The sequence below is a fragment of the Mus caroli genome, chromosome 16 (assembly GCF_900094665.2).
Source record: "Mus caroli chromosome 16, CAROLI_EIJ_v1.1, whole genome shotgun sequence".
In the NCBI taxonomy this organism is placed as follows: Eukaryota; Metazoa; Chordata; class Mammalia; order Rodentia; family Muridae; genus Mus; species Mus caroli.
In genome coordinates this window covers 43,172,655-43,184,764 of record NC_034585.1, presented here as the reverse complement: position 1 = coordinate 43,184,764, position 12,110 = coordinate 43,172,655, and the positions used below count along the sequence as shown (strand labels likewise).

General features: G+C 43.2%; 1 protein-coding gene across 3 annotated transcripts in view; it reads left to right on the top strand.

Annotated features, from left to right (window-relative positions):
- The first annotated feature begins 11,179 nt into the window (after positions 1–11,179).
- The window catches only part of Plcxd2 (phosphatidylinositol specific phospholipase C X domain containing 2), a 54,046-nt gene continuing 53,115 nt past the window's right edge, over positions 11,180–12,110 (top strand). The window contains exons 1-2 of one of the 3 annotated variants that reach the window (XM_029470481.1): positions 11,180–11,443; positions 11,801–11,898. In XM_029470481.1, the coding sequence (XP_029326341.1) occupies positions 11,424–11,443; positions 11,801–11,898 (118 nt within the window). In that variant the 5' untranslated portion in view covers positions 11,180–11,423. Of the gene's footprint in view, positions 11,899–12,110 lie in introns of all 3 variants that reach the window. The other 2 variants (XM_021184978.2, XM_021184977.2) reach the window with 2 other exon arrangements.

Here is a 12,110-nt window from a genome sequence, read left to right as displayed (position 1 = left end):
AGACATTCTATTAACAACAACAAGAGTAAACTCAGTCATTCTGTCCTGAGGAAGCTGCCTTTGAACGTCTCAGCATCACTAGCATAGGGGTGAGACCTGGACAAGTGTTCCATAGAAACTTGATGGGAGTGAATGCTAGGAGAATGATTGACTGGGAAAAGTTCCTGGTGGAATAATTAACAGGAATGTAGACGTGTCTCACTCGAGTAAGGTAAGCTCTGTACTTTTGAGTGGATTAACAGTTGCTTGCTCTGTCTCCCTACCTTTTTATTTCTGGTTTTGTTTTCCCAAGTAAGAATTTGTTTGGTTTTTTTACAAACACAGTCTCAAATGTTTAGGACACAAAAATCCCCAGGAACGTTTACTTAGAGGGTGGGAAGTATTATGACCCAGGGATATCTGAACAGGCTTGGCTTCTGAGCCAGGAACCAACAGAAAGCATCCCCCTAGTGCTGGCTTCCTGGTGCTGACTCCAGGTTTAGACCTGTTGGGGTATTTGGAAACTGCATGGCAATCTTTATGTGTGAAGTGAGGCTTCAGTACCAGCAGGTGGCTCCCTAGCATCTGAAATCACAGTTTTTGCCCAAGTGCTAAGGGCTTTCAAGCGTGAGATGTTGGGTGGGTCTGGCTACAGGGATAAGACAGGATAGGAGGAAGACATGATATGAAAACAAACGTTACCACCATCAATATGGGGGAGTCTCCTTTAGAGTATTCTATAGTAACACTGTGTTGTTGCTAAAGAAAGTTCTCTATGAAATGAAAACTTGTTATGCCAGACACATTTGAAGAATACAAAAGCTCAACGTCTCTGATTGGCTACCGAGCTTAAAAATATAGCCAGCCACTGGCACATTGGGCTCTGTCTGCGGTCACAATGGTGGACCACAAACACAGGGCGGGCGTGTGGTAAGAGCCTATGACTATTTCCTGCCTAAGACACTGCTATCTTACCCCAAGTGTACAGCCAGCCCTGGTGGAATCAGGGGCCGAGTCACAGTAACAGTCAAGCAATGTTTTTTGGGGGTCCAGACCTGATAACAAAATAAGTGGACCAAACACCATTCCTCTGCCTCATGGTCAGGCATGTGTGTGTTCCTGTATACTTCTGTGCTTTCTTTTCTCCTCCTAAGGTCCACTGCTGCTACGGTGCTGACATTCTTCCTAGAGGTAATTGCTGCTGCCTGTATGTCCCCAGCACCACTCCAGTTAGATACTCGGGTCCCTATTACACAGGAGATTTTGCTGTTCCTTTGAACAAGAGGGAGAAAGTTGGAAATGACTTGGAATAAACTTTGTTGAGGTGACATGACAAAATAACAACAACAAAAGAGTTGATGCTACATCCTACCTCCTCATTTCAGTATCTTATCCTCTCCCTACCTTCACAGGGGGAAAATACGTATATGAAGTGGAAAAGTGAGGAAGGGATGGACAGACAGACAGACAGATTGACTGTCTGACACACACACACACACACACACACACAGAGAGAGAGAGAGAGAGAGAGAAGAGAGAGAGACAGAGAGAGAGAGAGAGAGAGAGAGAGAGAGAGAGAGAGAGAACACTGTAGAACCCAGAGCCTCACATAGCCCCTCACTCATTGCAAGCAGTAACTCTTGACTGGACATACCTGGATCCCAATTCTGTTTGATATCTATACTTTTTTTCCATCCTAGTGCAAAGCCTGGGTAAGCTATGGTATCTTACCCAGGAAGCCAAAGACAGCCCCAATACTGCTAGGACAGTATATTTTCTCTAAGAATCTTTGAATGTTTTCAGTTATGTAAGACTCAGGCTAGGTATCCTGCCAAGCAGACTTAGCTGAATGGTAAGCCATTTAAATGATGCTCTGGAGCGCTCATGTATCATTTAAAGCCTGAATTCAAACCAAACAAACACACTGGCTTCAGAATCTAGATTATTTACAATATATAGTGTAGCCTTTAAGGAGGGGCCAAGTGCTATGGTCACCTTCTCAGGTCTCCATTAAGTTCCTTACTCAAGTCTGAAGAGAGAGCATTGCAGAGAACAAAATCTGTACGGTAGGAACAGGCTTGGCCTATAAAAGATTGATGATGCTTTAAACTATTGGAATGTAATTTAAGAGGTTGTCTGGCTGCCCACCCAGGTCCTAGAATTACAGGTTCTTGGAAGGAATGAGTAGGGCAAGCAGCAGAGTTAAGGAAGCCCGTGTGTTTGCTGCCAAGCTCTCCCACTTATTTTTGCTTAGATGGTTGATTTCAATCATTTCCCTAAACGATTTTTTTCATTATTTACCAGTCTGCTACAGTAATCATTCTACTATACCGTGTAATTTTATTTCCCTTTGTTCTAAAAACTCACAACACTTTCTTTCATCCGAAGAAAAGGGCAAACTCTTTAATGCACTTTGGTGGTAAACAAGCTTTGCCTGATTTATGATAATGATAGGTAACACAGAATGGAGAGCCCTTAGGTAATAGTGAAGAGCCTTGGAGACACAACTCCACTCCCAAGGAACTGGGAGGTATTCAGCCTCCAAGCAGCAAAAGTCTGAGTTCCTTAGGCTGTTGTGAAGGTTAACTGAAAGTTGTGTGTCCATTCATTCTCACGTGCTATTCCGGTGTGACTTTCTTCTAAACTCCTTGTCCTGGCGTTGCTTATGTTTTCTCCACTGGACCTGTCTTTCTACTCTACTCCACCCCCACTTTCCAGGAGCAGCTCTTCTTCGAACCCAACTTCTTCCTTGAATGCCTCCTATGTCCTTTGGCCCTTCCCTCCTCTCATTCTATAACCTGTTTTCTTTGTCCTCAAAAGTTTAACAATGCACCTTTTTTGTTTTCTTTCTCTCTGTCTCTCTCTGTGTATGTCTCTCTGTCTCTCTGTCTCTCTCTCTCTCTGTCTCTCTCTCTCTCTCATTTTCTTTTTTTACTAATTACACACTATCTGGGAGCTATTTAGCTTTCTCTCTACTCCTGAAATCTGTCAGGATGATTTGGACATAGTAAGCACTCCAGGTAGTAGTAATTATTCATTAGCATTAACTTACTGTCACCTTTTGTTTCTCCTACTAGGCTCCTGTCCCCTTGACAACTTTGACCACATAGAATCACTAAAACACTAACTACTCAACTTCTGAATACTAGCTTTTTAGTCTAAAAGTTATGTTTGTGTGTCTATCATCGAGTTTTCCTTGTCATTGTTGTTGAGCAACAGAGTCTCTCACGTTATAGACCTTTGTGACCTGGAACTCACTATCTAGCCTACATCAGCCTTAAACTCTTGGTCCTACTGACTCAGCCACCCAAGTGCAGGATTACAGGCATGATCCACTGCGTACAGGTCATTGGTGCTTCCTTAACATTCCTTCTGAGGCAGAATAGAACAACCCGGGAGGGGAAAGAGTCTGCTTCCTATGCTTGTTACTGGGAATCAAGCATGGGGAGCCAGACCAACCCAAGACTTTCTCAGAGACTCTCATGAAAGGACAAAAGGAACTTTACTTCTGTGCCCTTGCCCAGGAATAGCCTTGGCAGGGCCTGTCTGATGAGGGAGATAGCACCTCATTGGCATCAAGGTTGCAGCTTCTGGGGACCTGACTGTTTCTCCTAGGCTACTGCTATTTCTTATTTCTTATTTCTTATTTCTTATCACCCCTGCCTCTCCCAATCAACACCTTACCATTCAGGGCCCTTATTCCTACTGGTTCAGGATAATCAGGAAAACTTCCCAAACTGGATGTGGTGGCCATACCTGTAAGACTTGTGAGTCTGACCCTGGGGAATCAGGAATATCAGGAGTCCAAGGTCCTATTTAACTACATAGTAAACTCCAGAATGTACTTGGCTTTTTGTGACCCTTTCTAGAAAGAAAGAGAAAAAAGAAGGAAGTAAAGGAAGTAGGAGAAGGAGGGAGAGGGAAAGAAAGGAAAAAAAAAAGACAAAGGAGGGAGTGGAGAGAAGGAAAAGGAGAAAAGCTTCAGCCCAATCAGGATTGTAAGCAGCCTGCCTGGCAGGAATGATTACAGTCTAGAGATACCTGTACCCCTCTCTTTGGCTATCAGGCTATCAAAGCAAGAGCTATAATTTTCATCTCTGGAGAAGGATGTACAACTTGCCAGATGACGTTGCAGGAGACATTTGGGGCCGAGACAATTTGGAAGAGTGGGAGCACAGAACTTGTCTGAACTGCTTAGAGTGCATATGTGTTACCTTCTATTTACAGCTTATTCTCATCAGGACCCTGACGATGGATTTAGTGGGGGTGAAGGGGTGTCCCTGGATCCCCTTTAACATCTTCCAATGTATATGGCCTCATTGAATAAATCTTCTTTCACTTCTTTTCATTATTATTTTGGCTTGTTTAATTAGTTTGTCAAGAACAGGGGCTGAACTTGGCTGGTGAAGGCACAGGCTGTGACCCTACATACAGTAACAAGACTTGAGCCATATTTAGAGTCAAAACAGTCTATTGATTTCTGTGGTGGATAGTTTTAATTCTTAATTTGACACAGTTTAGAAAGAGCTGGGAAAGGACTCTCAGAGAGGAATTGTCTTGATTAGGTTGGTTTATGGGCCTATCTGTTGGGGGTTATCTTGGTTATGTTAAGTAAGGTGGGAATATCTGCCCACTGTAGGTGGCACCATTCCTTAGGAAGGGAATTCTGAACTGTGTGAGAGTAGTAAGAGAGTTGAATGCTAGTATGCTTGCATTAATTCTTTGCTCTCTGCTTTTAACTATGAATAGAATGTGACCAGTTCTCTCTAGCTCCTGTAACTTCCCTGCTATAATGGAATGTAACCTGGAATTGTTAGCAAAAAAGAAACCCTTTTCTCCTAAGTTGCTAAATAACTTAAAAAAAAACAAACCTAACTTAGGATATTTTATCACAGTAATAGGATATGACACTAAGACAACTCCCTTACGCATAGTGAAGATCCCTTTGACCTTTTCACCTATGTTTTAATTTATTAGAAACCACATTAATTATTAATATTTATTATTAATAATTAATAATTATTGATTATTAATTTTCCAAAAAGCCCTAGCTGGGTATGGTGGTTAATGAGAATGAGCTCAACACTTGAGTAACTACAGTAGGAGGACAGACAATCTGGAATTCAAGGCCAGCCTAGGCTATATAGTAAATTTCAAGATAGTCTTACGTACAAGTGTTAAAACACTTCCTTAAAAAGGGTGGGTATGATAAATGTCTCAGTGGTTAAGTTACTTGCTCTGAATGTATAAGGAACATAGTTCAGATCTCTAGAGCTCTCTTAAGTAGCCAAGGACACAAGGTAGCCACGAGTAATCCCAGCACTAAGAAGGCAGAGACAGCTGGGTGTGGTGGTGCACGCCTTTAATCTCAGCACTTGGGAGGCAGAGGCAGGCAGATTTCTGAGTTCGAGGCCAGCCTGGTCTACAAAGTGAGTTCCAGGACAGCCAGGGCTATACAGAGAAACCCAGTCTCAAAAAACAAAAACAAAAAATAGAAGGCAGAGACAAAGGCTCCTCGAGCTGGCTAGCTAGATAGCTGGAATTGGTGAGCAGCAGGTCCAGTAAGAGACCCCCAACTCAACGAATAAAGTGGAGAGCAACCAAAGAGGACACCAGTGTTAACTTCAGGTCTTCACAGCACTTATACCTATATATACAACTGTACCTATATACACTCAAATTTTATATACACATGCAAAACAAACAAAAGGAAACAGAAAAGTGAAAATAAGGACACACATGCTAGATAGTGTTATGTCAACTTGACACCAGCTTGAATCATTTGAGAGGAGGAAAATTCAATTAAGAAAATGCCTCCATATGATTGGGCTTTAGGCAAGCCTGTAGGGCAGGGTGGAGACCATTGTGGGTGGTGCCATCCCTGGACTGGTGGTTCTCCATTCTATATAAACACAGGCTGAGCATGCCATGGGGATCAAGCTATTAAGAAAACCCCTGCCTAAGACTGGATAGATGGCACTGATTGCTCTTCCATAGGTCCCGAGTTCAATTCCTAGCAACCACATGGTGGCTCACAACCATCTGTAATGGGGATCCAATGCCCTCTTCTGTTGCATCTGAAGACAGCAACAGTTTACTCATATAGATAAAATAAATAAATAAATCTGAAGAAGGAGGAGGAGGACGACGACGAGGAGGAGGAGAAGAAGAAGAAGGAGGAGGAGGAGGGAGGGGGAGGAGGAGGAGGAGGAGGAGGAGGAGAAGAAGGAGAAGGAGAAGGAGAAGGAGAAGGAGAAGGAGAAGAAGAAGAAGAAGAAGAAGAAGAAGAAGAAGAAGAAGAAGAAGAAGAAGAAGAAGAAGAAGAAGAAAGAAGAAGAAGAAAAGAAGAAGACAACTGCCATGGCCCCATGGCCCCTCCATTAGCTCTTGCTTCCTGGATCCAGGCCTACCTGATTTCCTTTGGTGATGGACTGTGATGAGAGAACATAAGCCTCCCCAACTTGTATTTGGGTTGTGGTATTTCATCATAGCAATAGTAACTCTAACAAAAACAATACCAAACCAATTTTGCTTGATCTTTAAAACCTTTTGAGTAGTATAACTTCAAAAGCCACCAAAAGTCTGTAGATGTACTGGTTCATCTATTGATTCCAGTCAGGAGGCTGAGACAGGAAAAGTGCCAAAAGTTGAAGGCCAGTTTAGGCTACATAATGAGGACCTTGTCTTGAAGTGTCCCTCATTCTTAAGAAATCCACACTTATTTTGGGTACATACAACTGTCTTTCCTAAATGCTATTTATTGTCTCTCTCCTTCTCACTTTGTTTTTGTTTTTTGATGTAGGGTCTTAATGCAAAATAGACTGGATTCCAATTTGGTATCATCTTTTCCTAATCACCCAAGTGCTTAGATTACATGTATTATCTACCATGTTGTACTGGCTGGTATGTGTCAACTTGACACAGGCTGGGGTTATCACAGAGAAAGGAGATTCAGTTGGGGAAGTGCCTCCATGAGATCCAGCTGTGGGGTATTTTCTCAATTAGTGAACAAGGGGGAAGGGACTATCCTGGGCTGGCAGTCTTGGGTTCTATAAGAGAGCAGGCTGAGCAAGCCAGGGGAAGCAAGCAAGCCAGTAAAGAACATCCCTCTATGGCCTCTGCATCAGCTCCTGCTCCCTGAGCTGCTTGAGTTCCAGTCCTGACTTCTTCCAGTGATGAACAGCAATGTGGAAATGTAAGCTGAATAAACCCTTTCCTCTCCAACTTGCTTCTTGATCATGATGTTTGTGCACGAATAGAAACCCTAACTAAGACACGTGTCCATGTATCATGTCTCACTCTCTTAATGTTGATGTTTATATCTATATTTAAACATTTAAGAGAGAGAGAGAGAGAGAGAGAGAGAGAGAGAGAGAGAGAGAGCCTCTCATGTAATCTAGGGTATCCTCAAATTCACTGTGTACCTAAGGCTCATGTTGAGGTTATCTGGCAAGTTCATAAGGTCATCATGAGATCATAAACAAGGCCATCTTGCTTCTCCTCTGGAGTTTCAGGATCATAGACATGCCCCACTATGCTTGATTTATGATGTGCTATGATTGGAACTCAAGACCTTGTCTATGCTAAGCAAGCATTCTTCCAACTGAGCTGCATGCCAGTCCTATTAAAATCTTATTAAATTCCAGTTTTGATACATAATGACTGTCCTGCAATTTTTCTCTGCAGCATAAATCAAGGATCCCTACTTATAAGGAGGGTTTCTGAACAGAACTACCCCACTCTTGGTTAAAACTGTCACTTCATTAACAAAAATCTACAGGAGAAAAGGTGTTTCAAAGGACATTTCAGAGATGAGTTTAAATAACACATTTTGTTTGTTTTGACTTACATGAAATAGTTTACCTCTAGGAATTAAATATATACATATATATTCAAAGGAAGACCAGAAAGGTGGAATTTCCAAAACAGATCCAATGAGGGACTTTTATCTATGGGAAGATTTTTGTTGAGTCAAAAACAGCTTGGTGACATTTTGATAATATCTTCTGGTATCATAAAAAAAAAAGCATATGTTCTTTAAATACCAGAAGATACAAGATAAATAGTATACATTGCCTTTTAATGATCTGTCAAACAACACTCCATGGAAGCTTAGTAATTTTATGTAGTGAAGCTGTTTTTAATGAATGTTAAAAGATAGCCTAAAACCTGAGATGTGGATGTCAAAAGGTAGGAATGTGCACCAAGAGCTACAGCTGGGGAAAGGTAGTGTGATGATTTGAATATGCTTGGCCCAAGAAGTGACACTATTAGGAGTTGTGGCCTTGTTGGAGGAAGTGTGTCACTGTGGGGTGTGTCTTGCCAGACTTCTCATGTATTCCTTCAGAATGAGATGTAGAACTCCCAGCTCCTCCAGGACCCTGCCTGCCTGGATACTGCTCTGCTTCCCACTATTAGGATAATGGATTGAACCTCAGAAGCACTAAGCCAGCCCCAATTAAATGTTGTCCTTTATAAGAGTTACCTTGGTCTTGGTGTCTCTTTACAGCCTTGAAAACCCTAACTGAGGAAGAACTTTGTACCAGAGACTGGGGAATTGCTGTGATAGGCCTGACCATGTTTTTGTTTGGAGGAATGTGGATTTGGAGCTTTGGAAAACAGTAGAATGCTTTAAGTGGGACCTAATGGGCCATCCTTGTAGGGAAATAGAAGACATTGTTGCTGAGGATGGTTTGAACTGTGGCCATCAGGCTCAAGAAAGTTCAAAGGAAAAGAATGTTAGTATGTAGTCTAGAGACTTTTTGTGTGTGTGTGTGTGTGATATTTTGGTGAATAATCTGGATGCTTTGTTCTTGTCTGAAGAGTCTGCATAGGGCTAAAGTAAAAAGATTTAAATTATTTGCATCAACAAGAGAAATCTCAAAACAGCCTGGTATAAATTCTTTGTGTGGTTATTAAAGTTCACTGTTATGAGGAACATTTTGATGAAAAGGAACAAGCTGAGAAAGGAAAAAAAGACATAATGTATGGTTTGAGCATTAAAGGGGCACTAGGAAGTAGTATGAAGCTGAGTCCTGTGTTCAGGGAGATTAAGGGAGTGGTGACTTTGGGGCAAGACCCCATCCAGCTAAGTTTGTTGTTTATCCATTTAGTGTTGAGCAAGGAATAGCTATATCGTGTTAGGCTTTATTATTACTTTGTTATTTTTTTCCTTTGGACTTTTAATCTGGAATGTAACTACAGTCTAGAAAGAGAAAACAAAGGCTTTTTACCCAGAACTTGACCAGCATCACTGAGGTGAAATCTTCTAGGAAGCGTTTTCTGAGAACACACAGCTCTGGCTTTGGTCTTGCTTTGGTCCAGTATTCACTCATTGTAATGTTTTGGAATGGTAGTGTACATCCCGTGATGTTGAAAGCATGTGATCTGCCTTTTGACTTTGATTTTGTACGAAATTAACAGTTAAATGATTGGATGAATCACAGAAGAGTCTTTGAGCTTTGGACTTTTAACATTGTCGAGACTGCAATAGATTATGGGGACTTTTGAAGTTGAACTCAATGTATTTTTCATTATACCCTGGCCAGCTGTGGCCCCCAGAGACTCATGTGTTTTAACGAGCCTATGGGAGCCAGAAAGTAGAATGTGGTCTTTTGAATATGGTTGGCCCAGGGAATGACACTATTAGGAGGTGTGGCCTTGTTGGAGTAGGTGTGACCTTGTTAGAGGAAGTGTGTCACTATGGGGGTTGGGTTTGCCAGTCTTTCGCCTGTGTTTGCCTTTGGAACAACATGTAGAGCCCTCAGCTCTTCCAGGGCCTGCCATGCTTCCTGCTATGAGGATAATGGACTGAACCTCAGAACCAGTAATCCAACCCCAGTTAAATGTCTTTTATGAGAGTTGCCTTGGACTTGGTGTCTTTTTACAGCAACGGAAACCCTAACTAAGACAGGTAGCCTGGGATACAGGGGTAAAATGGAGGTCATCTGGTGATTAAATGACAGCTGGCCTAGGGTTCTTTCTATACATAAACTCCAGGTGTTTTAAGAGTACTGGCCACTGTTTTCTTTTCCCCTAAGGCCCTCCTGAGTCTCTAGGGTCCTTCTTGCTATAAAAGGCTACCTTAATTTAAATTTTTTTAAAATAAAATTATCTGTTTGCCAAAATAGTAATTTTTTATTTTTATTTTTTTATTTTATTTTATTTATTTTTTATTTTTTGCAAAGTACGAAGGTCAGGTCTTGGAGGTGGCTCAGTGAGTAAAGGTACTTACTGCCAAACTTGACGATCTGAGCCCCAGGGACAGTCTCAAGGAAGGAGAGAACTGGAGCAATCTGTCCTCTGAACTGCACACATGCATGTTCTCACAGAAAAACGCATACAAGAAATATATAAATCTAGCTACAAATTTTAACAATATCGGATTATAAAACTCTGTACTACATTTGAATACTATTTGAAGTGGGAACAGTTCAGGAAGCAGAGAAGTGGGTCTGTGTTCTACAGACCAAGTTAGGGAACCTCATTTCAAAATGAACTTTGCACAGACTGCCACCACGTGACCTGCCTCAGGCTGTTTCATCCATTCCAGGAAATGTATCAGCAACTCTGAGTCTTGTGGTAATACTGTGAGGAGCAGGTGAGACAAATAATTCAAAAGGTTTCAAACAACAGCAACAGGAACGCAAAGCGCCATTATCTCCTCCTCTGTGAAACGGAAATAATGACACTGGCCAGTTTCAGCGGACTGTGCAGGAGAACTGTCAGTTTGCATTGTTTCAAACACAAACCCGCTTTGATGCTGCCATCTAAACAGGAGCCGCAGCACCTTTCTCTGGCCTCTCTAGCTCTCCTGTTTCTGCAGCTACGGTGGTTTGAAAAAAAAAAAAAAAAGTAGCGCGTTTCTGGGTAATTTTCACCGCAGTGAGTGTAAGGCCGAGGGATAGAGGAGAAACCTTTGAGGTCGCGTCAGAGATCTACATGAAAAAGATTAATCTGAAGACAGCTGGCCACGGTGCACGTCTCCCCTTCCGGAGTAGCAGGCCGCAACCCGACCCGTCCTCTCTCCACCCGGCTGGAGTGGAGAGGGGAGGAGCTAAGAAGCAGGGGAGGCGTGGGAGCGAGATGTAGGGGCGGGCCTTCAGAGCGTTGTCCAATCAGAGCGAATCCCGCCAACGACCAATCACAGCTCACCTAGTCTGGCAAATCTGCCCGGCAGTGCGGGGCGGGGCCGCCAGAGTCCCGGGGCTGCCGGTTACTCTTCCGAGAGCCCTTCAGAAAAGCACAGGGCAGTGGGCAGAGAAGCCAGGGGGCGGGGGGTGCAGGCAGGCCCAGCCTGTGTACCAGCCCGGGGAAACCCACGGAAGCACCCATGAACAAGAGATGGTGCAACCCGGGTGCGCACGTGTGTGCAGCCCGCTGGCACGTCTCTTTGCCCTGTGGGCACCTGTCGTGTGAGTAGCTCCGGGTGTGGCTGTTCCTGGATGCTGTGGGTTTCAGGAAGGTTTGTATCTTCGGGCCTGCCTCTCCTCCGTCTCCAGAGGGGAACTAAGAAGTTTAACTGACCAGGGACTGAGGAGATTAAAGGAGTGGATCTCAGTAGCAAGGCGAAGAGGGTGGGGACTGCGGGAGCAGCAGGCAGGGGAGCCCCTATTTGACCCATCTCCCAGCTAGAAAAGGATCTTGAAAAGACAGGCGTGACCCATGTGCTCTGAAATGTTTAGAGAGCCCCGAGCGGTGATGACCACAGAGTGAGTGGCACTAGACTGAGCCTGTCTAAATCGTGGACGACAGGGATGCTTGCATTTAGAAAGGCCAGAAGGAAACTCAGGATGGGCACCATCTGTTCTCCCAATCCCAGCGGGACAAAGACAGCCTCGGAGGTCTGCAATGCCGACTGGATGGCCTCGCTCCCCCCTCACCTCCACAACGTCCCCCTTTCCAATCTGGCAATCCCAGGTATTCGTCTATAACTACTTGTTCGCACTGTGTTTAATTCTGCCATTTTAGTGTTTGCTAACGGGTTGGGTTGTTTTCTGTTGTGTTGAAAAACAATTGTCAGTGATCTCTTTTATTTCCAAATTAAAAAAAAAAAACAAAAAAACAAAAAAAAACTTAACAGGAAGGTAGCTGCTGTAAAGAGAGTCAGCCAAGCAGACTGCATCACTGGC